Source organism: Lottia gigantea, assembly GCF_000327385.1.
Source record: "Lottia gigantea unplaced genomic scaffold LOTGIsca_77, whole genome shotgun sequence".
Classification (NCBI taxonomy): Eukaryota; Metazoa; Mollusca; class Gastropoda; family Lottiidae; genus Lottia; species Lottia gigantea.
In genome coordinates, this window is record NW_008710566.1 from 697770 (window position 1) to 723790 (window position 26021).

General features: G+C 32.3%; 3 protein-coding genes across 3 annotated transcripts; 2 read left to right on the forward strand and 1 right to left on the reverse strand.

Annotated features, from left to right (window-relative positions):
• Positions 1-1947: 1947 nt before the first annotated feature.
• On the forward strand, positions 1948-4041 carry LOTGIDRAFT_131977 (hypothetical protein; the record flags this gene model as incomplete). The annotated part of the gene is made up of 2 exons (XM_009066517.1): positions 1948-2044; positions 3512-4041. Coding segments are annotated over 2 exons (627 nt in total), but the record flags the coding sequence as incomplete, so codon positions are not given.
• A 7753-nt stretch (positions 4042-11794) lies between these two features.
• On the reverse strand, positions 11795-16670 carry LOTGIDRAFT_236224 (hypothetical protein; the record flags this gene model as incomplete). Its single annotated transcript, XM_009066518.1, has 8 exons — positions 11795-12011; positions 12447-12543; positions 13082-13216; positions 13942-14043; positions 14290-14476; positions 15388-15583; positions 16095-16258; positions 16585-16670. The coding sequence occupies 8 exons, from the start codon at positions 16668-16670 to the stop codon at positions 11923-11925; spliced, it is 1056 nt and encodes a 351-aa protein (XP_009064766.1). The 3' UTR covers positions 11795-11922.
• Positions 16671-16906: 236 nt separating this feature from the next.
• On the forward strand, positions 16907-25783 carry LOTGIDRAFT_196625 (hypothetical protein). Its single transcript, XM_009066519.1, has 9 exons — positions 16907-17039; positions 17653-17776; positions 18638-18672; positions 19181-19271; positions 19555-19594; positions 20188-20278; positions 21892-21985; positions 22372-22578; positions 25579-25783. The coding sequence occupies exons 1-9, from the start codon at positions 16932-16934 to the stop codon at positions 25713-25715; spliced, it is 927 nt and encodes a 308-aa protein (XP_009064767.1). The 5' UTR covers positions 16907-16931; the 3' UTR covers positions 25716-25783.
• Positions 25784-26021: the final 238 nt, after the last annotated feature.

The following is a 26021-nucleotide window of genomic DNA, read 5'->3' on the forward strand; positions in this document are numbered from 1 at the left end:
GTAGATCTGTCTGTAAGCTACACGTGGGGGAGGGAATGTTTAACACTATTACTAGTTATAAGGATAAGAAAAGTAGTCCTTGAAGATTTGAAGCACTAGAATGGAACAAGTTAACAGGTTTCACTGACTGTAGACACAATCAAACAGTTCTTATAAACTCATTCACAATCTCTTATTAACTCATTGATGGGTATCTACTTGTTATCAATTGACTAGAGCTCATCTCATGCTGCTGACACATGTTTCTGATAAACAATCCTCATCAGTAGAGCTTTTATTGGAAATAGTTGTTAACTTTCCAATATTTAGACTCATTCAAAAGAGATTTTTAAGCCTTAGTAAGTTTATTGGGGACGCTTTTTTCTTCTATTTGCACCATTCCAATTTCTTCTCTGTGGTTCCTGTCATTTGAAAAAAACTTTACAACGTGATCTGGTCAATTATTTTTGGAATCGCAGGAATCACACAAGTTTATGATGCAAATAGAAGTTACAATTTTTATAAACAAAGATTAGAAAATTAGAATGATGTGAATAGAAGCTATAAGTGTCCCTGATTCAAAGGCTAGAAAAATGAATTCGAATGAACCTATGATGTATATCGTGGGTGACCGCTTGAAACCTCGTATAACGATTCATGACGGAGAATTACTTTTTGAGAAAAACGCAAAAAACTATTTGTACGCGTATTTTGTTAAAATCTTTTTTATTATTTTTTTTACCACTATACGTGGTTTTCATTCTTTGAAAATATAAACCTTGTATAACAATTTGAGATCTCCGGCCTATTGAACCAAAAACTTGTATAATAATACAGTATACGAGGTTTTTCATTTTCATCCTTAGAAAAGGAACATTGAACCTCGTATAATAATATATTTTACAAGGTTTTAAATCTGACTGTTTATATATGTGTTATTTAATTAGCGCTTTTTGAGTTATTTACAATCAAGCTAAGAATACGACGTTTTGATCACAAGATCCGTGCTTTTACGAGCTTTCGAACGGTACTAAAAAGTCAAAATGACCAAATATGGCATATACGAGGTTTCAAGTGGTCACCCACGATTTAATATATTTGCTCGACTTAAATGCCCTTAGTACTCCAAAGACTTTAAGTTCGGCATATATCTCATTTCAGAAATGTAGAGTGAGGAATCGAATCTCAAGTGTAGAGGGAGAACAAGGGTTTAGTAACATGCCGAAGAGGAAGTTAGACAGTGAGGGTGAAGAGAAGGAAGGGAGTGAGTCCCCACCCACCTCAGAAAGTGATGATAGCAGTAACTGTAGCAACCATACAGAAGGCAGCACAGACACACCCCATCCTATTATTTGTAAGTATATTATCATTAACAAAGGTGCTGGAGTCAGACAACACCTAACCCTTGAAACATCTATTATCTCAATAACTGTCAGGAAATTGTGAAAGAATAATTGCTTTATATTGTCGGGAAAGCAAATGTCTGATTTAATTCTGAAAATAATAATAATAATAATAATAGTAATAATTTATTTCTATAGCGCCTATAATCCAGCAAATTCTGCTCTATGGTGCTGTTGTACAATATGGCATATTACAACTCAACATAACATACATAGAAAAACAAACAAACAATGACACTTCAAGACCTATCAACCGAAGATAACATTACAAGCAATAACATGAATTAAGAATAATCCTGTATAAATAGTTCAGTTTTTAGTTGTTTTTTTACAATATGGCAAGGTGGCAATATTTCTGAGATTAGCAGGTAAATTATTCCATAGATACGGCGCAGCATATGTGAAAGCACATTTACCGGTTTTTTGAGATGGGCTCAGCTATCTCGAGAAGGTTAGATTGTCGAGAGCGTAGAAAAGAGATATGAATAGCTGATATTGATCTCAATGAACTGTCTATTCTCATAAATCTTGATTTTTAGGCCGGGATGGTAATAAACGTAAAAAGATGAAGAAATCAGTCAAGTTTGATCAAGTTAAAGTATTTTATTTTAATCGTACTCAAGGCTTTACGTGCGTTCCCAGTGAAGGTGGCTCTACCCTTGGTAAGTACGACCAATTTATTGTCATTAAAGGGATTGTTAAGAGGTTTTCTAATAGGGACACTGATGGTATATTATGTGTATCGGGGACACTGATGGTATATTATGTGTATCGGGGACACTGATACGGTACATTATGTGTATCGGGACACTGATGGTATATTATGTGTAGCTTGGACACTGATGGTATATTATGTGTATCGGGGACGCTGATGGTACATTAGGTTTATTGGGGACGCTGATGGTACTGATTTGCACCATTCCAATTTTCAGTCGGATGTCTGTGGTTTTGTCATTCCATGACTTGATGACCTCAATTTCACAAAAGCTGGTAACAATATCGAAGGACCTATTGATAGCTACATCATAAATGATTAATGATTAGGGTGGTTGAAAAGAAACCAGTTACTAGTGACAAGCAACTGGTCACTATTCAACCGAAAGCACTGGCACAGAGTTAAAGTTGTGTTTAAAAATCTTTTCATGTTGATATTAAATGAACTAAAATCTAAGAAGAAAATCATATATAGTTACCGAGTATATGATTAAGCTTATACATAGACTTTTGTTAGTGTTAGTGGAATTGCAGGAATCACTCAATCACAGACATTGGATAACAAATCAGAATGGTGCAACTCAATGCTATTTGTCCCAGATATACACATACTAAAAGTTGAGAAAGCCTCTCTACAATCTTTTTTATACGCCCACATCTCTCTATGTGGACGTATATTGTCGGCACCCCTGTCTGTCCATCGGTCTGTCAACATTTGCTTGTAAAAGCTCTAAAAACTACATTTTTTGATGGAATCAAATGAAATTTGGTATGTGTATATTTATTCATAAAACGAAGATCAAGTTCGAATTTGAGCTGTTTTTGACCGTTTGAAGCAGAGTTATTCCCCTTGCCCCAAAATCTTGAATATTCTATTACTCTCTTAGTTTTCAACTGATTTTGATGAAACTTAAAATGGATGTTATTGGACCTAAATTGAAAGGTTTAAGAAAGTTTAGTTTACTTCTGATTAAATTTAAGGCTTTTTCAAGATTTAGGCCTCTTACGTCAGTTTTGAGGAGTTATCGCCCTTTATTAACTTCTATATAGTAAGTGATTCTATCAACATCAATTGCTCGTAAACACTCTAAAAACTAGAGTGTTTGAAGTAATCAAATGAAATTCGGTATGTTCATACATATTCATGAAACAAAGGTCTGTCGATTCGACCGTTAAAAGCAGAGTTATTGCCCTTGCTCCAAAATCTTGAATATTTAAAGGGGCGTACATGGCTGTGGTCCACTATCTTTAAACATGGACTTGGATTATCAGTCAATTTTTCACAGTGGTGAACTGATTTTTGTACTAGATAATTTTATTGAACATGATTTGTTAAAGAATTTCATCAGATCATACATGCATGAGTAAATACCTTTGCTCGATCATAAAACATTAGTCTTTTTTATGTTTCTCAGGAATGGTTGGCAGCCATCATTATGACGAAAAATTTACCATTTCATCTTACGCTAAAGAGCAGAAACGTCTACATCGCATGATAGTTGAAGAGCAACGACGACAAGGAAAGGCGTATCCTAGTCCCCTTTTACAAAGTGTTCCCTCAATTGACGCTTCAGAAATCTCCTCTGGTAGTGACTCTGATAGTGATTATGATGACTGTTATTTCTTACAACCGGTTCCCATTCGGCAGCGACGTTTTTTGCTCAGGACATCCGGCGTTAAAAAAATAGACAGCGAAGAAAAAGATGAGTGTCGCGAAATTCGAGTTTCGCGGGAAGTGTGTGGGTGTGACTGTAAGGTTTTCTGCGATCCTCAAACTTGTGCATGTAGTCTTGCAGGAATCAAATGTCAAGTTGATAGACTATCCTTTCCGTGTGGTTGCAGCAAAGACGGATGTGGCAATAAAAATGGACGTATCGAATTTAATCCTATTCGCGTGCGAACTCATTTCATTCATACATTAATGCGTATTGAATTGGAGAAGAAGGACAATGAATCGTGTAAATCAAAAAAAGAAGCAACAGATCAAAATGGTGAAAATATTGAATCAAAAAGTGACGATGAAGAATCGATAGATATGTCCCAATTTAACAGTAACGAACTAGGCAGTTGTCGGGATTGTCAAAATACGGAAGTTTGCAACGCAATGATGTTGGAAGTGCAATACGCTACAATGGGCGAACAACAGCAACGAGCTAATCTTATGAATCAAAACTATTTACAAAATCCAAACAACATGGCTAACATTACCATGGCAACGCCTCCAGAAAATTTACAAAATATCATTTACAACCAAAACGAGAAAAATGGTTACCATAGCGACACTGGTCTTCATCCAATTTACGATTTTAAACAAGATGTGGCGGCTTACACTGATTGTTCACATAACACCATAGCTACCACAGACACATTTAAAACTTACAATAACGTTGGCAATGCCCTTGATAATGACCTAACCTATAAAATGTATAATAGGGCAGACAACCCAGCTGAAATTGCCACATCATACGAAGGATCACTGAATAAATTTACAGTCATCAAAGAAAATACAAACCACAAGTTTTGTCAGGTGGAGGAAAAATTTGTTCCTACGCCAGCTGATTCACAACCAAAATATGTCGATTTGAAACCTTCAACCACATCATATAAACCCATATCAAACATGTTGAATCCAATCCAATCAACAGAAGGCGGTAAACCGACTTGGAACGATCCTCCAAAAACTTATCCGGATCCGATTAGCGTGCAACCAGTTTTATCCACATATACAACAATGACCACAACCACGCGAGATCAGCTTGCTGAAAACTGTCCTGTCATCTCAAGTCACATGACTAAACTAGACACCAGCGAATCATCAACCAATGATAGTCTTTTGGATGATGACGGAACTCAACCTTTGGACCAATCAGAAAGACTTTCACTTCATTCGGAAAGTTCCATGGATAGTTGTGGGGAGGGGTTTGGTACTTACGAAAGTGTGAATTCTGAAGATCAAGACATCAAAACTGGGGACTCTGCCGAAACCTTAGAAATTGGCAAATGGAAATCGAAAGTAGGCAAACATGGTGACAAAGGTAGTCCCAATTTTGGTGAAATTATAAAAGAATCTATTGTGGAAATCGTCTCCGCGTAGTTTAGTAATTTGTGGTTTGGATACTTTTAGAAAACCACAAATGTTCGTCTTGCAATCGATCAAATGTGAAAATTGATATTTGTGTTTCTGTGATTTGTATAACTTGAGATTTTAACAAAATAATTTTGCAATACAAAATCATTTCACCAAAAATAGTGCTTGTTATTGGTGCAAATTGTTTCGCTGTTTTCATCCAATTCATATTTGACACTGTTCACTATCAAAAATATGGAACAACTATTGAAGGGAAAAAATCACTCACAGAAATTGTTTGTGTCCAATAAGCGATCTCGTTTCTTAGCCAAAGTTGACGCTGCAGAAAATAATGTATCTATAATGTATGTATATAAATGACGTTGATGTATCCAGATTTATATCGTAGAGTTTCATATTTATGTAGTTTTTGATCTTTTCTTGTCATTTTTATCAATATCATGTACTAAGACTAACCAAAATATTTGATTAACCAGTATTGTTTTTCTGGAAATTATGAAATTTATTGCCCCCTCATTTTGATATTCTGAAACTATGGAGACAGCTTTCTGCCCTTATATGGCTAACATGAAACTAGAAATCCAGATTCAATTTCACAAAATTCATCTGATTGGTCATTGGCTAGAATCGATTGACCAATCAGATGACTTGAATTTTAATTTAGGGTGCCTGCATACTAACAGTCTTGATCGCTGATTTAAAAATCGAAATGGTTGGTCTAGGAGGGTATGATTCCATATATGCGGAAGCGGTATCCATCAAATGGTCTCCGTCACGCGTGAAAAAAAATTGCTGGGTGTAACGATTTTTGACGCCTTTCCACGCGGAGATCTCCCAAATGTGACGTATTTTGTGGGGATTTTCTGTCTTTTTTATGCACCAAAGCATCCATCTGTCTAGAAGTCTGTGCGTCAAAAGAAAGATAACGCATACGTTTAACGCACATATGAAATCATATTTGACGCATGACGGATCCGCAAGGGCCATTTATGTCCGCATGACACATCCTCATGATGCGTATATGGAATCTTAGCTTTATTATGTGATTATTGCCACATTTGAAAACAATCCACTGAAGATTTTTGTCTCCTCGTGTGCACGTAGCCAAAGACTGTTTGTGTGCCCGCACCCTAATCTGAAACATATTCCATGGGAAATGTTTTTCAAGGAGAATTATATGTTATCTGTTGTTTTATTGTTGTATTAAGAGTAACCAGAATTTACCAGGTGACTTTTTTTGAACCACCTTGTACACAGGTTTATTTATTTTTAACAATTTTTGTGAAATATTTTATCGGTTTTTCTTATTGTACAAAATAGAACAAAATTTACTTCTTTTTTTGGAGAATTGTGTCATGACTAATGCTATGGTGGGTGACAAAAACTGCAGTAGAATACTTCCATAACTTACAGGGATATAGTCTACTAATTAGTAACCTAATCACTCTTTAGAATTGGAAACTTACTTCTGGATAGTCTACAATTAAATTATAAGTGAACTACATTATTCTGCAGAATTGAATTGGAAACTTACTTCTGGATAGTCTACAATTAAATTATAAGTGAACTACATTATTCTGTAGAATGGTCTATGGTCTGAACAGAAAAAATCAAGTTCTATTAGTTGATTATGTGAATAATTATAGGACTATATGCCTTAAACAACATTTTAGGACAATTTAATGTTTCTATGTTAAAAAATAGGTAGAATTCTGAAAACTGCTGAATTGTTCAATAATTGATATTTTTCAAATTATGTTTGTTATATTTGAAATTTTACCCAATAAGTTTGAAAGGAAATAGTCTAATTAAATTCAGACCAAACTTTTACTTTTTTTATATAGCCATATCAGTTAGGGTCTAAAGACGGCCTCTTTGAACATTTTGTCAGTTTGATGACACAGCCAGCCAATCAAATTCCTGCCCTCTCCGGCCCTGGGACGCAATAAAAAAGTGTGTTCAGTGTCTAATGTTCCTCAGAATGCACCGTTTGTCCCTGGAGAGAGCAGGAATTTGATTGGATTGTGGTGTCATCAAACTGACATTATGTTCAAAAAGGCCGTCTTTAGACCCTTACTGAAGTGGTTATATTAAAAAATAAAAGCTAATGAAAAACGTAACGAAAGTTTGGTCTAATTTTAATTAGACTGGAAAGGAAACTTCTAAGATGTGTTACTTTTAGAAAGAGCATCATCTTTATCTGGTTTTGAATAAATTTTTGAAGGAAATCAGAATTGTGTTAATAGAAACTTTAAGTGTTCCTTGAAACACATAATTAGGCCAGAAAATCAACTGTTTGACACAATTATGAAATCTCACTTCAAAATTGGCAGTAAGAGTTGTACCTTTTAATGGCACTTTATTGTTGTTTTGTTTATGACGGGGTACCTTGCAATGGTTAGGGTAACCAGAAATCAGATCTGCTTAAAACTGAGCTGTGATAAATTCTATTTCTTTGTTTATTGTATATTATGATCGTTTATGCCCTCTTCTGGTCCATTTTTGACAAAATTCTTGCCTCTTTTTAAAGCGACATGTGACACTAATGCTATTAAAAACTAGCAAAGCTGAGCAGTGTGTAATGGGGCTACATTAGTCAATACAGCACAAACTTTCACACCTTTAACTTATATAATTCTAACTAGTGACTTGAACAAAACTGTGAAGAATTTTGTCAAATATGGTGAAAATATATGCTTTTATGTTAATGGGAATTTTGATGCCAAAGGTAGTGAACTTACAATAAGAATCTCTTAGTTACATACGAAACTGTGTATGGTTCTTGCATGGAAATGACACACAGGATCCTAGTTCGCAGACATTTTGAATCACTACTCGCCTTAATAAGTGTAATAAGGCAAAGGTTATGATATTTCATATCACATTTAAAGAAGGGTTCCCTTATTTTTATTTATGAAAATGAAAATGCTAATACTTATATGAATAGAAAGTAGAGGTGTTCTAATGACTTGGAAAAATACCAGTTTGTCTCACATGTCCATAATTAATTCATAATTAGCTAAATTAGAAGAGAATTACCAGCAGAATTCCAATGAGTGACCGATCAAGAAAGGTCAAAAAGTCTTTTTTTGTTCATCCAGACTGTGAAAACATGGACATTTATAATTGGTTAAAACTCTTAATTATATGCAATAAGAACATAAATACATGATAATTCATTAATTAGAAACACCAATTAATCAAATAGTTTGCTTAATTTGACTCTAAGAAATAAGGAAACCCATCTTTAAAGGTTTAGAAATGGCTTTAAATATGATTTGAAGGCTCAGTTTAAATATTAAAGCCCTTTTAAAAATTAGACTTATTTAGTTGAGGTGGTGTTTCAAAATGGCTGTTATTTCCATGTAAGAACCATATGTAGTTTTGTATGTTTAGTTATAGACATATCAGTTTTATTTTATATCTTTTAGATGTCATCCACATTGTAGAAAATATCATCATTATATTACTCAAAAATAGGCTTATTCAGTTTTCGTTGTTGAAATTTATGAAAAAATCATCTCCATGTAGGTTGCTTTAAAAAAAAAGGTCATAGCTAGTAAGTAATTATCCAAAATGTGGCATAAGGAACTGAGCAAAAAGACTCATAGTTCTCATACAATTAAAACAAAATGCACCAATGAAATCGCAATTTACTACACAATGTACCTTTTGATATTCAAATTTTTAAGAAGCTTCTATATAAGGTTCTAGTCAAACTTGTAAGGAAATTGTGTGTACATAATGTAACTCCTGAAATCAAAGTTTTTAACAAATTTACTATTTGTGCAATTATGTTTCTTTTCTTTTAGAATTTACTCCCAAAAGCAATGGTTGTGCATCAAAATTAAATTTGCAATACTAACTGATCAAAATAATCGTAATCATGAAAATTGGAATTTTATATATGAATTGATTTGCTAGGATGAAATAGAGTCTTGCTTTTTACACCAGCAAACAATGTATCCCTTTCAGTAAAGCACATTAATTAAATGAATGTATCCCTTTAATTTTTAAGTGAATTTTGTTTTAGAACTCATGTTAATGTATTTAATTGTTTTAGATAAAACACTTCCATGAGAATACATAATATTTTAAATAAATTTTACATAAAAAGCAATTTAATAAAATTTTCAGCAATCTGATTAAAATACAGCTCTAGATATTTCATTGTCAATCTAATTAAATACAGCTCTAGATATATCATATTGTCAATCTAATTAAATACAGCTCTAGATATTTCATTGTCAATCTAATCAAAATACAGCTCTAGATATATCATTGTCAATCTAATTAAATACAGCTCTAGATATTTCATATTGTCAATCTAATTAAAATACAGCTCTAGATATTTCATTGTCAATCTAATTAAATACAGCTCTAGATATTTCATTGTCAATCTAATTAAATACAGCTCTAGATATTTCATTGTCAATCTAATTAAAATACAGCTCTAGATATTTCATTGTCAGTCTAATTAAATACAGCTCTAGATATTTCATTGTCAATCTAATTAAAATACAGCTCTAGATATTTCATATTGTCAATCTAATTAAAATACAGCTCTAGATATTTCATTGTCAATCTAATTAAAATACAGCTCTAGATATTTCATTGTCAATCTAATTAAATACAGCTCTAGATATTTCATTGTCAATCTAATTAAAATACAGCTCTAGATATTTCATTGTCAATCTAATTAAAATACAGCTCTAGATATTTCATATTGTCAGTCTAATTAAAATTAATTAATACAGCTCTAGATATTTCATTGTCAATCTAATTAAAATACAGCTCTAGATATTTCATTGTCAATCTAATTAAAATACAGCTCTAGATATTTCATTGTCAATCTAGTTAAAATACAGCTCTAGATAATTCATTGTCAATCTAATTAAATACAGCTCTAGATATTTCATTGTCAATCTAATTAAAATACAGCTCTAGATAATTCATTGTCAATCTAATTAAATACAACGCTAGATATTTTATTGTCAATCTAATTGAAATACAGCTCTAGATATTGTCAATCTAATTAAATACAGCTCTAGATATTTCATTGTCAATCTAATTAAATACAGCTCTAGATATTTCATTGTCAATCTAATTAAATACAGCTCTAGATATGTTTTTTTTTATTTCTTTTACATGGGTTATTTCAGCCATTTGATAACATTCATCAAATTGGTGAGAATGTCCATGGAATATGAATGAAACAAAATATTCTGAGTTCTATTATATTTAATTGAAAATTCAGCCATGACCTAAATGTTAAAAGTGTTTCTAAATTAAACTAGATCTAGGGCATATCAACTATTATTTGGAAAGCTGTTTCATACTAGAGTTGAAGTCAATGAATTATTAGGTAAAAATCAGTGTTTATATATATATTTCTATATATTTATCTATATTGTAGTTGTTGTGAAGAAAAAAAACCTATATGTTTTTAACTTACAGTAGTTCAGTATCGCTCTGTATTTATAACATGTCTTAGACAGTAAAGGGCATGAAAAGGACTTGGCTTTCTATTTTGTTATGTGTACATGAATTAAGGGTATATTGTTATTGTCTGTCCATCTCATCAAAAGTTTTCATAAACAATCTAGTTTACAGTTCCTTGACAGATTTGGATGAAATGATGTAACTTAACGCAAAATATGCTTTATCACATGAGGCCCTTCATGATTAGTGATGTCAGCAAACACTTGGTTTTAGTTGAGTTGCAGGAATCACAGACATCTCATCGAAATTTGGAATGGTGAAAATTGATGCTATCAGTGTCCCTCTTTGAAATTGTTTTAAGAAGAGGCACAGCTCTTGATGAAACTTGACATATCCTTCACCTTATTGTGTCGAAGTATTTCGTACCCTGTAAATGTCCTACTATACTACGCATACATGTGTAATCTACCAATGTTGTCGGGTTTCTACCGCTTTTGCATGTTGTCTACCACTCTACCGGCGGGATACCTAATTCTACCGATTTTTTGGGGGGTTTTTTGATCAAATTTTCACGGGGCCTACATTTTTCAATGTCTAAATTCTCTACCATAAATCAACAAAATATCTATCATTACTTGTATCTTAATTGTCGGTAACACACGTTAATCTCGTCACGTAATAATATTATCAGTGCCTGATTAATTAATCCCCCAATTAAGATAGTAATTTGATCTATTTTCACCCGATAATGTGTATTTTAAGCCCACAGACACTTTTTATAACAACATCCGGTAGATTCAACTTTCGCTTTTACAATAAATTTTACGTAGTACGTAAAGAAATCGGTCCAGTTATGTAGTAAAAAAATTCAAACAAAATATTTAATTTAATAACAAAAGATTTAACAAAATATGCTACACAAATTAAAATAATTCACTGGACTTATTGCGCGCCAAGAGAATATTTTTCTTGAAAATGCAATTGTGGTTCTACTAAAACAAATAATCTTGGGTTATCACAGTAAACATGTTCGAAACCAAGCTCATATCTCTGAAACTAAACACACATAGAATCTGCCATTGCTGGTTGGCACCAACGAAAATTTGTTCCTGTCACAAACATTGGAAAGGAAATTTTGTTTTTAATTTTCCGGAAGTTAAAAATTTTTCTCCACAATTCTCAGACCTTTTTTTTTATTTCAATTTTTCCATTTTCATTTTCAAAGAAAAATTTATCTCCATTTTGGATTTTTTTTTGTCTAAAAACTCTTGAATTTTCATCTATACACCCCCATTATCAAGATTTGTGTTTAAGAAGTTTTCTGTTGGCTGGGTGAGTGTAGGCTAGAAATATTGGTAGATGAAGTAACAAAGACACACTGGATTCTGGAATTAAAAAAAAACAACCATTCTACATATAACTTCATGAATTCTGTCTATAAGCTGTTGAACAACCATTTGGACAGAGCAAAAGGCAATGAGATAGCAACTCTCTAGTCAACACAGCTACAGTCTATCCTCAAATTATCGGTAAGCAGTCAATTGGGCACAAGCCAATTAGACACAGTATTTTAGCACATTTGGGCACAGGTCATATAAGCACACCTATAAGCCTTAAGCACATATTCACTTAAGCACACACTTTTAAGGAAAACTAATATTCGGCGATTTTTATGTAGTGACACAATGTTACCTTTTCAAGATTTGCATTATGAGCCTCTTTCTGGATTCAATATGGCTGACATGTGGAGTTAAGTCAACTAATAACAGTCAACAAGTTTTAGCGAGGAGCTAAGATTTTAAAATGGAAATCCAACGTACCATCAATTTTGTGACTGACATCAACCCACTGTCGTAAGTATTTTAATTTTTCTTCTCTGTTTAAACCCATTGGATTAACTCCCCTGGCGTAGCAGGCCTGAAATTGAAACTAAATACATTCAACTAAAAGTTGTGGATATAATCTTAATCTGTATCAAGATTTTCCAAACTTGTTCAGACAATAAAATTTTTTTTTTGTAAAGAATATGTCACCTCAGATTTCCAAAATTAAATTATTGAAGAGAATTACTACCTAGAATTGACACGTCTAAAACTGGGTCAAATATTCATCAGTTGGACTTACCAGGTGCCATGACTAAAGAATAGAATCAACCAACTAAGTAATTATTGCAATTCTAAGCATGTCTCAAAATTACTTAGTTTAATGAATTATTACTTAGTTTTATAGATTTATTAGATTATAGAGAGATTCTGTTGTATAGTTATGACACCAGTAAGTCCACTGATGAACAAAGACTCATTTGAGTAAAAAATTCAATTTTTTTGGTTATCCTAAGAGGTACTAATACTTTAACCAATGAGAATCAAATTGAATTTCGAATTCTTCACCAAAAGGCTTATGTATCCACCTGTAATGACGAGGGCCGTATAATTTATACAATGCTGCCACCTACCCTTTCAATTTCTTCATCTTTTAAAGTGAGAAGTCCCTCTCTTCTCATAGCTCTATCTATATTGAGGAATATTAGACTGTCATGTTTAAGCTTGCTGCTTCGTACAGATAGGTCTAGACACTTGGCTAAATGACGCTGAAATATTTAGTTTTGGTATCAAGAGCAACATATCTTTGTAGCATGATTCAAGTTCTGTTTTAATATTTTTACAGTTGAGTAACCTAATTCGTACACGTCCAAAAATAATTAATAATTAATATGTGCGACCTTGCGTGACCTCCAACAAACCTATTTGAATTATTTTGTAGAATTTCTAAGACAACATCTAAGACATAAAAAAAAAAATTTCTGTTTTTTTAATTTATGCACGAAAATAGGTTACACCACTGTATAAATGTATCTATACTGTTTTGGATATCAAATCCTCCCCACCCTTCTTTAACAAGAAAATTGCTGTCTGCTTTCCAACTGTTTTCAATGGTGCACAGAAGTAGGACGTAAAACTCCATTCATTTCATTTACAACTGTTTTCAAACCTTTTCAAAAAAGGAGGCTAGTTAAACAAATTACTGCTGATGATCTGTACCAAGTTTTTCCAACTCTAGCTAGCTGACATCTGTCTATGTAAAGAATTAAGCATCCTTATAATCTTACTGTGTAAGCCAGAATCATTAAAACTAGTTTTTTCCACTTAAGCAAACTGACATTTGTCAAAATAAAGCCTTAAGAGTAAAATTTGTAGCTTGTTTTTCCCACTTTAGCCAACTGACAAAGTGACAATAGAGGCTATGTAAGCTCTTGTGAAATATGGAGCTATTTTTTCAACTCTAGCTAGCCGACAACTGTCAAAATTGACTCACTGTATAAGCCAATGATAATTTGTCGAGGTTGTAAGGTTTACCATTAAACAGAGGCTGAATTTCTAAAATCTTCTCTCCATTTTGGAACTGTTTCATTTTGATCTGCATTTTGAAATAAAAAAGAGAAAAAAACATGTACAAAAAGAAATCCTATTTTTTTTGCATTAACTAAACTTATTTAACTGGTTGGAGGCACCAAAAAATATTGACTTATTGACTGATATTTTGTTCCATTTGAAGAGAACCATATATCAGTTTTAAATTTTGAAAAGTGATACAAATGCTTTTCAGAATACATCTTTTGTTTGCGTCATGAAAAACTGAGTCAAAGTTTGATCTAATTCTTACCTCTTGCACCATGTGCCTTACTCTCTCTTGAAGATTTTTATCTTCAATGTGTTTACTATAAGAATTGAAGAATTTTAAGATATCAGGACAATGAGCTAACTGTTTCTTTAAGTCCTGATTATAGAATTCTTCCTTCTGTTTCCGTGTCCAGAAATGGTGGGACAATAGATACCTCGGAAACATATACCTAGAATTCCAAATAAATATCATTAGCTATGTAGACTCTCTCAAGCAGAAACTGAGTTCAAAAACCTACATGTTACATTCAAGAGTATTGGCTATGTGGACTAGGGATGTTGATTTGATAAACTTATACTCAAACAATACACAAACAATCAATATATTTAACATTGTGGACTCTCTGAAGGAAGTATACAACCAGGGGTACCATATAAACATTATTAGCTACATGGACTCATTCAAGGGATGTTGATTCGATAAACTTATCCACAATCAATCAATATATTTAACATTGTGGACTCTCTGAAGGAAGTATACAACCAGGGGTACCATATAAACATTATTACTCTCTGGCCACTTTGAGTTCTAAATTGAATTTTTTTTTTCTCTCATGTCACAAATATTCAAAATATGATTTTCAAGTGCATACCAATTGTCTTAGAATACCTTTGGGTCCATGAATATATAAGTTTTGAAAATTTTGCACTTGAAATGAACACATTTCTCTCCAAGAAATTTCATGTGAAAATGACACACATTTTGAACTGAAAATCTCCCTCTGTAAAATCATAGTTTAAAATAATTTTGTTTTATGGTTGGCATTTTCATCAACCCAAAGACAATCTAAGAATCTCAGCAATATTTGGAGATTACTATTTCAAAAATGATAGCCAAAATGTGATTTAGAACTTGATGTGGCCAGAGAGTAGCTACGTGGACTCATTCAAGGGATGTTGATTTGATAAATCTCTACTCTCTTTGAAAGCCATGTGGACCACCAAGGAGTAGCCAAGCTGCCAAACCCAAAAAGCAACTTAATATTAGCTATACAGACTCCCTAAGAGGGACACCTAATGTACAAACCTAGTCACAGAATTTAAATCTGCTTGGTTTGAATTGATATAAAAATCCACTTACGCAATGGGTAGAATACTAGCTCCCATTGGTATTAAACCAGTAAATATCAGCAATGGTGTCAAACGCCATATATCTTTCCTCAATTGACTATATATCACTAACTCTGAATGTGAAAACTGTCCGACCTTTTTACCTCCCCATAATTCAAATAATACACGAAAATATACCTTCGTATCAGAAAAAAAATCTGATGTTCCTGAAAAAATACAAAAAAATATTTTATTGCTGAGCTGATATAATAAACCTTTTGGGGTTATTAAAAATATAAACAAAAGGCCTAATGGAAAAGAATTCTAGCAGCACCAAAACTTATGGTACTGGTAATTTTTGTTGCCAACAAGGGTTTCAGCTACCAGCTGTGAGCGCAGGAGGAGACAAAAAAACTTGCAGATCATGCAATTGAAAGGAAAATGAATCTGATAAGATGATGACACTCTTTCATGCAGACGATAAAACAATATGCTACAAATTTCGGACTGGTTTGATATTATAATTCCTGTTGACAACTACAATCTTGTCGTGGAAAAAAGGGCACACGTGAGATTTAACTCGGGATGCTCGTTGGAGACAAAAATCTGCAACAAAGACTGTTTGTGTGCCCTCAAAGTCACTATAATACATTGGGAGAAAGAATTTAGTCACAAATTCAGTTTTTATGAAGCCTGTGCACACTATCTGATGATGACAGGCAATAGATATTTGCATACCAGTTTTCAATGTGTGGTAGACATTAAAAGCCTTTGGAAATTTATTTGATGCTGTTTTCTCAGAGCTTTGTATTAATGACTTGATTTTATCAACAAAATATCTTGTCACTTTTCCTGGTGGCTGAATCACATCTTTCGGTTTTTCGATTTTATTGGAATAATATCTGGAAAAGAAATGCCAACATAAGCATTATTAGCTGTGTGGACTCTCTTAATAATGAGATGTTAAGCCTAGAAAATAATTCGACTGGTACCTATATGCTGTATTACTGCCACTGTAAGCTTAATAATAAATAAAACAGAGTTTAGTCGATACACTTTCAGATTAATTGGGTTCAAACATTTTGTGGTCTGAATTGATTACTGACAGAGAGAGGTTTTCTCCCCTTAAACCGACTTTTTAATTTTCAACTATCACATTCGATCTGACCCTTAAAACGACAACTAGTTACATGGGAAAATCAATTTGTGCTAGATATTAAATATTTACCTGCAAACCGTTGTGTTTTTCGGAAAGAAATAGACTTTAGAACTATTGGTGCAGCAACAGAAATATCGAATGCTGGGCGCAGCCATTTTGTTTGGATACAAATTTGTTATTGAATATAAAACTGAAACGAAATGAGGTAAAATGACAGTCAAGTTCAAATATCCCTGATGATGCAACAAATTGAATGCTTGAATTTATGAAGGTTGGCCTAATGATTGGATTTCTTAATATGATAAAATATTTCGTTTTGGCATAATCCTTTTTATGCAGACCAAGGAAAGATAACTCTTTATCAAAGAAAATAAAGATAACTCTGAGCAGAAAAGTTATTGCGTTGAAAACTTGAAATGAAAGAGCAGCGTCTATTTAACAGTTTATTTAACATATTGAGGCGTACTCCGTACACATGCTCATGTCGCACATATTCAACTCATGAAAATCCTTTCGGAATAAAGGTGTCACGCTTTATTTATTTATCTTTTTTTTGTTTGAACAATTTGAACAATGTATGCGGCAGGGTGTTCTTCAGAATAATCCAGACCACAGTTAAATAGCTATGGCTTGTTTCCTTAGGGATGATTTATAATAATATTCATGTTAAAGTGATACTACATCTTAGAATAAACATAAAATTTTAAAAATTTAAACTTGGCCAATAAGAGCACATATTTATCAGATATATGATAAAGCGTTTTTCAATAATTACTTAGTTTTATGAATTTTCCAATTTTCTAGATTTTACAGGGATTTTGTTGTAACTTTATGACACCAGGTAAGTTCTCTGATGAATATATACTCATATTGACCATTCTTAAGAATTAAATTTTATGTTCATTCTAAGACGTAGTATCACTTTAAAGGGGCAACACATGAACATTTCAGGGAAGCAGAATGAGAACGGGTGGGATTTAGATGCATTCTCTTTTATTAATCCAACTGACAAATAAAATTAAACCTTAAGCTTTAGAATTACTTTATAACCAAAAATATATGGACTGTCTGTAGGCTACAATACACACCAAGTACTCTCTTTTGTCCAAAGTTATAAAAATTGACATTTTATTTAAGGATAAGCCACCCACAGGCGAAGTTAGAGTTCGAGGCCTGCCACAGAAGTTAGAAATAGCAGGCGTGAATCATGTTATATTGGTGGCTTCAGGAAAAGGTGGAGTGGGCAAATCAACTACAGCAGGTAACTTCCCTTTTAATTCCGAACTTCCCTTTTAATTTTGTTAAGCGATATAGATAGCTTTTATAGAGCTTTATCAACTGTCAAAGTAAATAGGGGTATTAAGATAACTATATAGAAAGCTGAAATTGAGCTCTCTTTGCTGGTAATTCAATTAATAAGATGACTATATAGATAGCTGAAATTGAGCTCTTTCAGCTGATAAAGTCAATTATGTAGATGACCATACATATAGCTAAAATTGAGCTCTTTCAGATGGTAAAGTCAATTATTAAGATAACTATATAGAAAGCTGAAATTGAGCTCTCTTTGCTGGTATAGTCAATTATTAAGATGACTATATAGATAGCTGAAATTGAGCTCTTTCAGCTGATAAAGTCAATTATGTAGATGACCATACATATAGCTAAAATTGAGCTCTTTCAGATGGTAAAGTCAATTATTAAGATAACTATATAGAAAGCTGAAATTGAGCTCTCTTTTCTGGTATAGTCAATTATTAAGATGACTATATAGATAGCTGAAATTGAGCTCTTTCAGCTGATAAAGTCAATTATGTAGATGACCATACATATAGCTAAAATTGAGCTCTTTCAGATGGTAAAGTCAATTATTAAGATAACTATATAGATAGCTGAAATTGAGCTCTCTTTGCTGGTAAAGTCAATATTTGGATGACTATATTAATAGCTTAAATTGAGCTCTCTTTGCTGGTAAAGTCAATATTTGGATGACTATATTAATAGCTAAAATTGAGCTCTATCAGCTGGTCGAGTCAATATCTAAAAAAAACTATACAGATAACTGAAATTGAGCTCTATCAGCTGTGTATTGACCTGACCATAAATCTGTTTTGTATTTCAGTGAATTTGGCTCTAGCTCTACAGTCCAATGAACAGGTAACTATAAGTTTTATTAAACACAGATTCATAACCTATGCAGCCTTTTCTTTTACCATTTTCTGGCCATTTTCTGTCTCTGTAGAGCATCTGTGGACCACAAACAGTGTTGGGGTTGGGCCCCCTCTCCTGGATTTTTTTTTGTAACATCCTCAATGACCCTTCTGTAGGTCAATTTAATGCCTGTTAATGGAAGTTTAAAGATGTTCAGTCTGTAGTTGATGCTGTTTCACCCATGTATATATTACTGGTTGCTTAGTTTGATTCTGATTTTATTCTTTGATACATCTTTTAATTTTTTTTTTTTTCTGGGTTGAGGGCCTCGTATAGGCCCTGTTGACATGGTTCGACCAGTTCATATGGTAGTTTAGCCACTTATCACAAAATTAAATACAAATCCGTGGATTGAAATTTCAAGTTTTCATTGATGAACTTGGGATTGTTCTTTACAGACATTTCAGCCTGCTTTTGCCTCTGTGCATTCATTTCATATTTTTTCATTTGTCAGGATAAAAAAGTTGGACTACTGGATGCTGATGTTTATGGTCCGTCCCTACCTACAATGATGAATTTACATGGTGAACCAACCCTTGATTCAAGTATGTACATCTTTTTAACTAGGAATACTGAATTCAGCAGCTGAATTTTAGTACGAGAGAAGCAAACTGAAAAGTGTCTAGTTGTACAATAATGTGAGACGCCATGTGCTATAGACTGTGCACGTTATAAAGATTAAGAGACAGTTTGAAGTAAAGAATTTCACTCAATATACACTGCATTGCTTGTCCATAATAATCAAATAAGTAACAAATGAAAATGGGAAATCTTGCCAAATTTTATAATTGTTTGTTCGTTTAAGTGGCTCTATCAATTTATTTTCAGAAAATTTAATGGTACCATTGATGAACTATGGTATAAAATGGTGAGCAATTTCATTTTTATAAGCCCACAATTAAAGAATGAATGTGGATCTTGTTATCGTTATGGGGAAATAAAAACTGGTTTATCATGTGACAAGACGTACATGACACGCTTCGCCGGGTAATTTGTCTTGTCACATGATAAACCAGCGTTTATTTCCCCATAACGATAACAAGATCCACATTCATTCCTTATATTTACATTGGTTTATCTTTTCTGATAAAATCGACAATATGTTCTATTTTTTAATTGTAAAAATACCCTAAACCGTTGTTGCTTATTTCACCTTATCTGTCAATCAAGTTAACGGCCCCGCCCCTCCCTTTCAAAATCGCTTTCCAACTCTAGGTAAAATACTTGGGTCAATCCTTGTTTTAGTTTTCGATGTATTCATATGCCTTATTGTCACGTGACAAACTACAGTTATTGAAAAATAAACACCGGTTTGGCTAACTGGTTTATTGAAGGGAGTGATAGTAGAAATGTTAATATTCTCACATGATCAATATAAACATTGATTGTTAAACACAAGATTTAGTCATAATTTCTGTTTTTATGAAGCTAGCACACTCTCTCTCACTCTTTAAATTTCAGTATGTCAATGGGGTTTTTAGTTGATGAAACTTCGGCTGTAGTTTGGCGAGGTTTGATGGTTATGTCAGCTATACAGAAATTGTTAAGACAGGTTGGTAATTTGTATTGAGTATTAAGTTTGTTTAGAATGAATGATATGCCCAGATGTTGAAACTAAAACTAAGTGTTTAGAAAGTCTCTTTACAATCCCGTTAATAACTGTCTGTATATTTTAGTGTCTATCTGGTGATAGATAGGGACTTTCTGTGCATTGCAGTGTCTATCTAGTGTTAGATAAGGACTTTCTGTATATTTGATACTGATAGATAAGGACTTTCTGTATATTAGATACTGATAGATAAAGACTTTCTGTATATTTGATACTGATAGACAAGGACTTTCTGTATATTAGATACTGATAGATAAAGACTTTCTGTATATTTGATACTGATAGACAAGGACTTTCTGTATATTTGATACTGATAGATAAGGACTTTCTGTATATTTGATACTGATAGATAAATACTTTCTGTATATTTGATATTGATAGATAAGGACTTTCTGTATATTTGATACTGATAGATAAGGACTTTCTGTATATTTGATACTGATAGATAAATACTTTCTGTATATTTGATACTGATAGATAAGGACTTTCTGTATATTTGATATTGATAGATAAGGACTTTCTGTATATTTGATACTGATAGATAAGGACTTTCTGTATATTTGATACTGATAGATAAATACTTTCTGTATATTTGATACTGATAGATAAGGACTTTCTGTATATTTGATATTGATAGATAAGGACTTTCTATATATTTGATACTGATAGATAAGGACTTTTTGTATATTTGATACTGATAGATAAGGACTTTCTGTATATTTGATATTGATAGATAAGGACTTTCTGTATATTTGATACTGATAGATAAGGACTTTCTGTATATTTGATATTGATAGACAAGGACTTTCTGTATATTTGATATTGATAGATAAAGACTTTCTGTATATTTGATACTGATAGACAAGGACTTTCTGTATATTTGATATTGATAGATAAGGACTTTCTGTATATTTGATATTGATAGATAAGGACTTTCTGTATATTTGATACTGATAGATAAGGACTTTTTGTATATTTGATACTGATAGATAAAGACTTTCTGTATATTTGATATTGATAGATAAGGACTTTCTGTATATTTGATACTGATAGATAAAGACTTTCTGTATATTTGATATTGATAGATAAGGACTTTCTGTATATTTGATACTGATAGATAAAGACTTTCTGTATATTTGATAGTTTTAGATAAGGACCTCTGTATATTTGATAGTGTTAGTTAGGGACTTTCTGTATATTTGATACTGATAGATAAGGACTTTCTGTATATTTGATTGTGTTAGATAGGGACTTTCTGTATATTTGAAAGTGTTAGATAAGGACTTTCTGTATATTTGAAAGTGTTAGATAAGGACTTTCTGTATATTTGATATTGATAGATAAATACTTTCTGTATATTTGAAAGTGTTAGATAAGGACTTTCTGTATATTTGAAAGTGTTAGATAAGGACTTTCTGTATATTTGAAAGTGTTAGATAAGGACTTTCTGTATATTTGATACTGATAGATAAGGACTTTCTGTATATTTGAAAGTGTTAGATAAGGACTTTTTGTATATTTAATATTGATAGATAAGGACTTTCTGTATATTGTAGGTAGCATGGGGTCCTCTAGACTATTTAGTGGTTGATATGCCTCCAGGAACAGGAGATACACAACTTTCTATATCTCAGAATATACCAGTATCAGGTAAGTTCCAAGACATCACTGTGGCATTTGGCATTCAAGTCAAGCGGTGCCATTATCTGTTTTTTTCTGAAATAACAGGAGCCAGGAATTGTGTAAATAGAAGCAATCTTGATGTCTAGCTTGTGCCTACCTTGTTAAAGGGAGACAAAAGTGTTTTTCTAGCCTTTGTATGTGTATCAGAGACACTTATAGCTTCTATTTACACCTTTCTGATTTTCTAGTCTTTATATGTGTATCAGAGACACTTAAAGCTTCTATTTACACGATTCTGATTTTCTAGTCTTTGTATGTGTATCAGAGACACTTATAGCTTCTATTTACACCATTCTGATTTTCTCTTCTCTGTATGTGTAACATTGGCTATACTTGATTTTGACTGTTTTTAGGAGCTGTTATAGTGACCACCCCCCAGGATGTGGCGTTAGCAGATGCTAGAAGAGGGGCAGAGATGTTCAAAAAGGTGAACATCCCTTTACTTGGCATAGTCCAGAACATGTCGGTCTTCGTGTGCAGTAATTGTGGTCATCACGAGCATATTTTTGGTCATGATGGAGCTTTGGCTGTAGCTCAAGACATCCAGACAGAAATTTTAGGTAATTTTAGATATTTTTGCACATTAGTCATGTCTTTATAAAGCAAAATGTTTCAAAGCATTTGTAGAAATTTGTTGTTTTCTACTAAAAGAGTGTTTGTTTGTTTTCATGGTTTGAATCATCTTTGGAGGCAGGGCCGGGTGATATTGCTTAAAGTGGATATCACAATATGAAGCATAAAAATATCACAATATTTATGAAGTATGGTTTTAACTGTTTTTTTGGAACCACATGATGTTTTTTTTTTTCTATCTTAAAATTTCTAATGTAAGAAAAAAACAATAAATATTTCTAAAAAAAACAAAAAAAACATCCCAGTCTTGAATATCATAAAGATAAAGAGTTTTTCTATTTAATATTTTGTAGATATTCGACTATATATCATGATAACTACCATATATCATGATATGATGATAATTCCACATTATATTTTAATAAGGCGATATTACTAACAATATGAATTCCTATACTGGTATTTATCATAATACAGGTATATCGCCTAGTCCTACAGGGATTTGTGTAAATGTCTTTGTTACATATTTATTTACCGGTATTTATTTACGTTCAATTCATCCATCTTAAAATCTCAAGGGTTGTGAGTCATTTTCAACCTTTAACCTTTGATACAGACAAATATTTTAATTACTTTAACATTTGTTGATTTTAATGAATGAATCTTGAATTATTGAACTATGATTGCAATAAGCCACGCCCCTTTTCCAATAAAAATAAAGGACTGTGATTCACTTTCAATAAGGCAGTGCATTTAAATCAATAAAGGCGAACTTGGGTTGGGTATTGATTACCAAATTGCGAATGATTATTGATGGCATAATACCGATCAATAATCAATTAATAATCGAAATATTTTAAGGGAGAAATCTTCCAAATACTAAATAAAAATCATGGGTTTTATTATGCGTCATAGAAGTATTATTATTGTTTTGATCGGTTGTTATCGTTTAATGTGGGTAAGTGATGTGCTGAAGGGAAACTATGTGCAAGAATGACCAGTTATCAGGTACACAGGAGAAAATATGAGGTTGTACGGAGCCCCTTAGATGCAATTTTCCGTACTTTTATAAAATATTTCGTTATTTCGTTTTATCGAATAACTTCTTTCGTTTAAATGAATTAATTATTTCGTAATATTTCATAAAAGTACGGAAAATTGCACCTTACGGGCTCCTTAACCTTGACATTTTTAATCAATTATGTATTTCAATTTTCAAAAGGCTAAAGAAATTTAAAAGTTAAAGTGATACTACGTCTTAGAATTAACATAAAATTGAAGATTTTTAAACTTGGCCAATAAGAGCCAGTAGATATACCTGGTGTCATAAATAACATAACAGGATCCTTATATAATCCGATAAATCCAAAAAACTTAATAATTATCCATAAATATGCAATTAACTATTGAAAAACGTTTAATATTAAGATTAAGCGTTTTTCAATAATTACTTAGTTATATGAATTTTCCAATTTTCTAGATTTTACAGGGATTCTGTTGTAACTTTATGACACCAGGTAAGTTCACTGATGAATATATACTCATATTGACCATTTCGAGAACTTAAGTTTTATGTTCATTCTAAGACGTAGTTTCACTTTAAAAAACATAGGCAATATATAACAACAAGATAAGAGTAAAAATATTGTGATTAAAAATTAGCAAGCATGACACGGCAGATAGATGTTTGACTTGATTATTTGTCAAAGTTCCACAGAGTAAGCAATTGATCAGGGGGTTTTAAAGGAATGCTACCTCTTAGAATGGTCATAAAATTTAAATGCTCAAACTTGCTCAATAAGTGTTTATTTTCATCAGTTGGATTTACCTAGTACCATGACTAAAGAATAGAATCTCTATATAACACGATATATCCATTAAACTAATGAACTATTGAAAAACGTTTCTAAGCATGTTTCAAGATTACTTAGTTTAATGCATGATTACTTAGTTTAATGCATGATTACTTAGTTTTATGGATTATAGAGAGATTCTGTTGTATAGTTTTGACAACATGTAAGTCCACTGATGAACAAAGACTTATTTTGACCAAGTTTAACAAGTAGACAGGTTGATAAGTTTCTATCTACTAGAAAGTAGAATATAGAAAATCTATTATTGATAATATCAAATTTATTTCAATCACCTTTAATATAAATTGAACCATGTAACATTAATAAGCGCCCACATTGAACTGTGAATATATATTGTCTCCATGGGCCCTGCTAGTCCATCCAGCTGTCCATATTTTATGTACACACTTAGGTTGAGTTGAATAGAACCTTAGTGTGGATGTATATTGATGAGATCTCACTCACTTCAGATTTACTCCATTTCATTTCAATACTGTACAGAACAGTTGGATAAAAAACTCCATTTCATTTCATTATTGTACAGAACATTAGGATATAAAACTCCATTTCATTTCATTAATGTACAGAACATTATGATATAAAACACCATTTCATTTCATTAGTTCAATAAGATACAGAACATTAGGATATAAAACACCATTTCATTTCATTAATGTACAGACATTTGGATATAAAACTCCAATTCATTTCATTAATGTACAGAACATTAGGATATAAAACATCATTTCATTTCATTAATGTACAGAACATTGGGATAGAAAACTCCATTTCATTTCATTAATGTACAGAACATTAGGATATAAAACATCATTTCATTTCATTAATGTACAGAACATTAGGATATAAAACTCCATTTCATTTCATTAATGTACAGAACATTAGGATATAAAACTCCATTTCATTTCATTAATGTACAGAACATTAGGATATAAAACACCATTTCATTTCATTAGTTCAATAAGATACAGAACATTAGGATATAAAACTCCATTTCATTTCACTAGTCTAATAAGATACAGAATAGTAGGATATAAAACACCATTTCATTTCATTAGTTCAATAAGATACAGAACAGTAGGATATAAAACATATTTAATTTGATGTATTTTTTAGGTGATGTGCCTTTAACCAAGTCCATAAGAATAAGCTGTGATGAAGGGGCCCCTATTGTTATATCCCAACCAGACAGCCCACAGGCATTGGTGTATAAAGACATAGCTAGAAAAATATGTGGCAAGCTTTGCAGTTGATTGTTCACAGGCATTTGTTAATAATGAAAACAGAAAGAAATTGGCATTAGAAATTTGTTATAATCCACAGGCATTGGTTTATAATGAAATGAGTGGAAAGAATTGACAATGGAAATCTTTATTAGTCCTTAGACTTGGTTTTTTTTTATGAAAGTAGAAACTGGATAGAGCAAATTATGCTCTATCAGCTGTTAAAGTAGATATTGAGATACAGCTGAAATCAAGCTCTATCAGCTGTTAAAGTAGATATTAAGATACAGCTGAAATTAAGTTCTATCAGTTGTTAAAGTAGATATTGAGATACAG

Bases quoted from the DNA above. Each gene is read 5' to 3' on its own strand.
- LOTGIDRAFT_196625 (XM_009066519.1), top strand. From the start codon at position 16,932: ATGAAAGAGCAGCGTCTATTTAACAGTTTATTTAACATATTGAGGCGT. The intron at 17,777-18,637 runs GTAACTTCCCTT...TTTGTATTTCAG, and splicing joins GGGCAAATCAACTACAGCAG to TGAATTTGGCTCTAGCTCTA. The intron at 19,272-19,554 runs GTATGTACATCT...ATTTATTTTCAG, and splicing joins TGAACCAACCCTTGATTCAA to AAAATTTAATGGTACCATTG.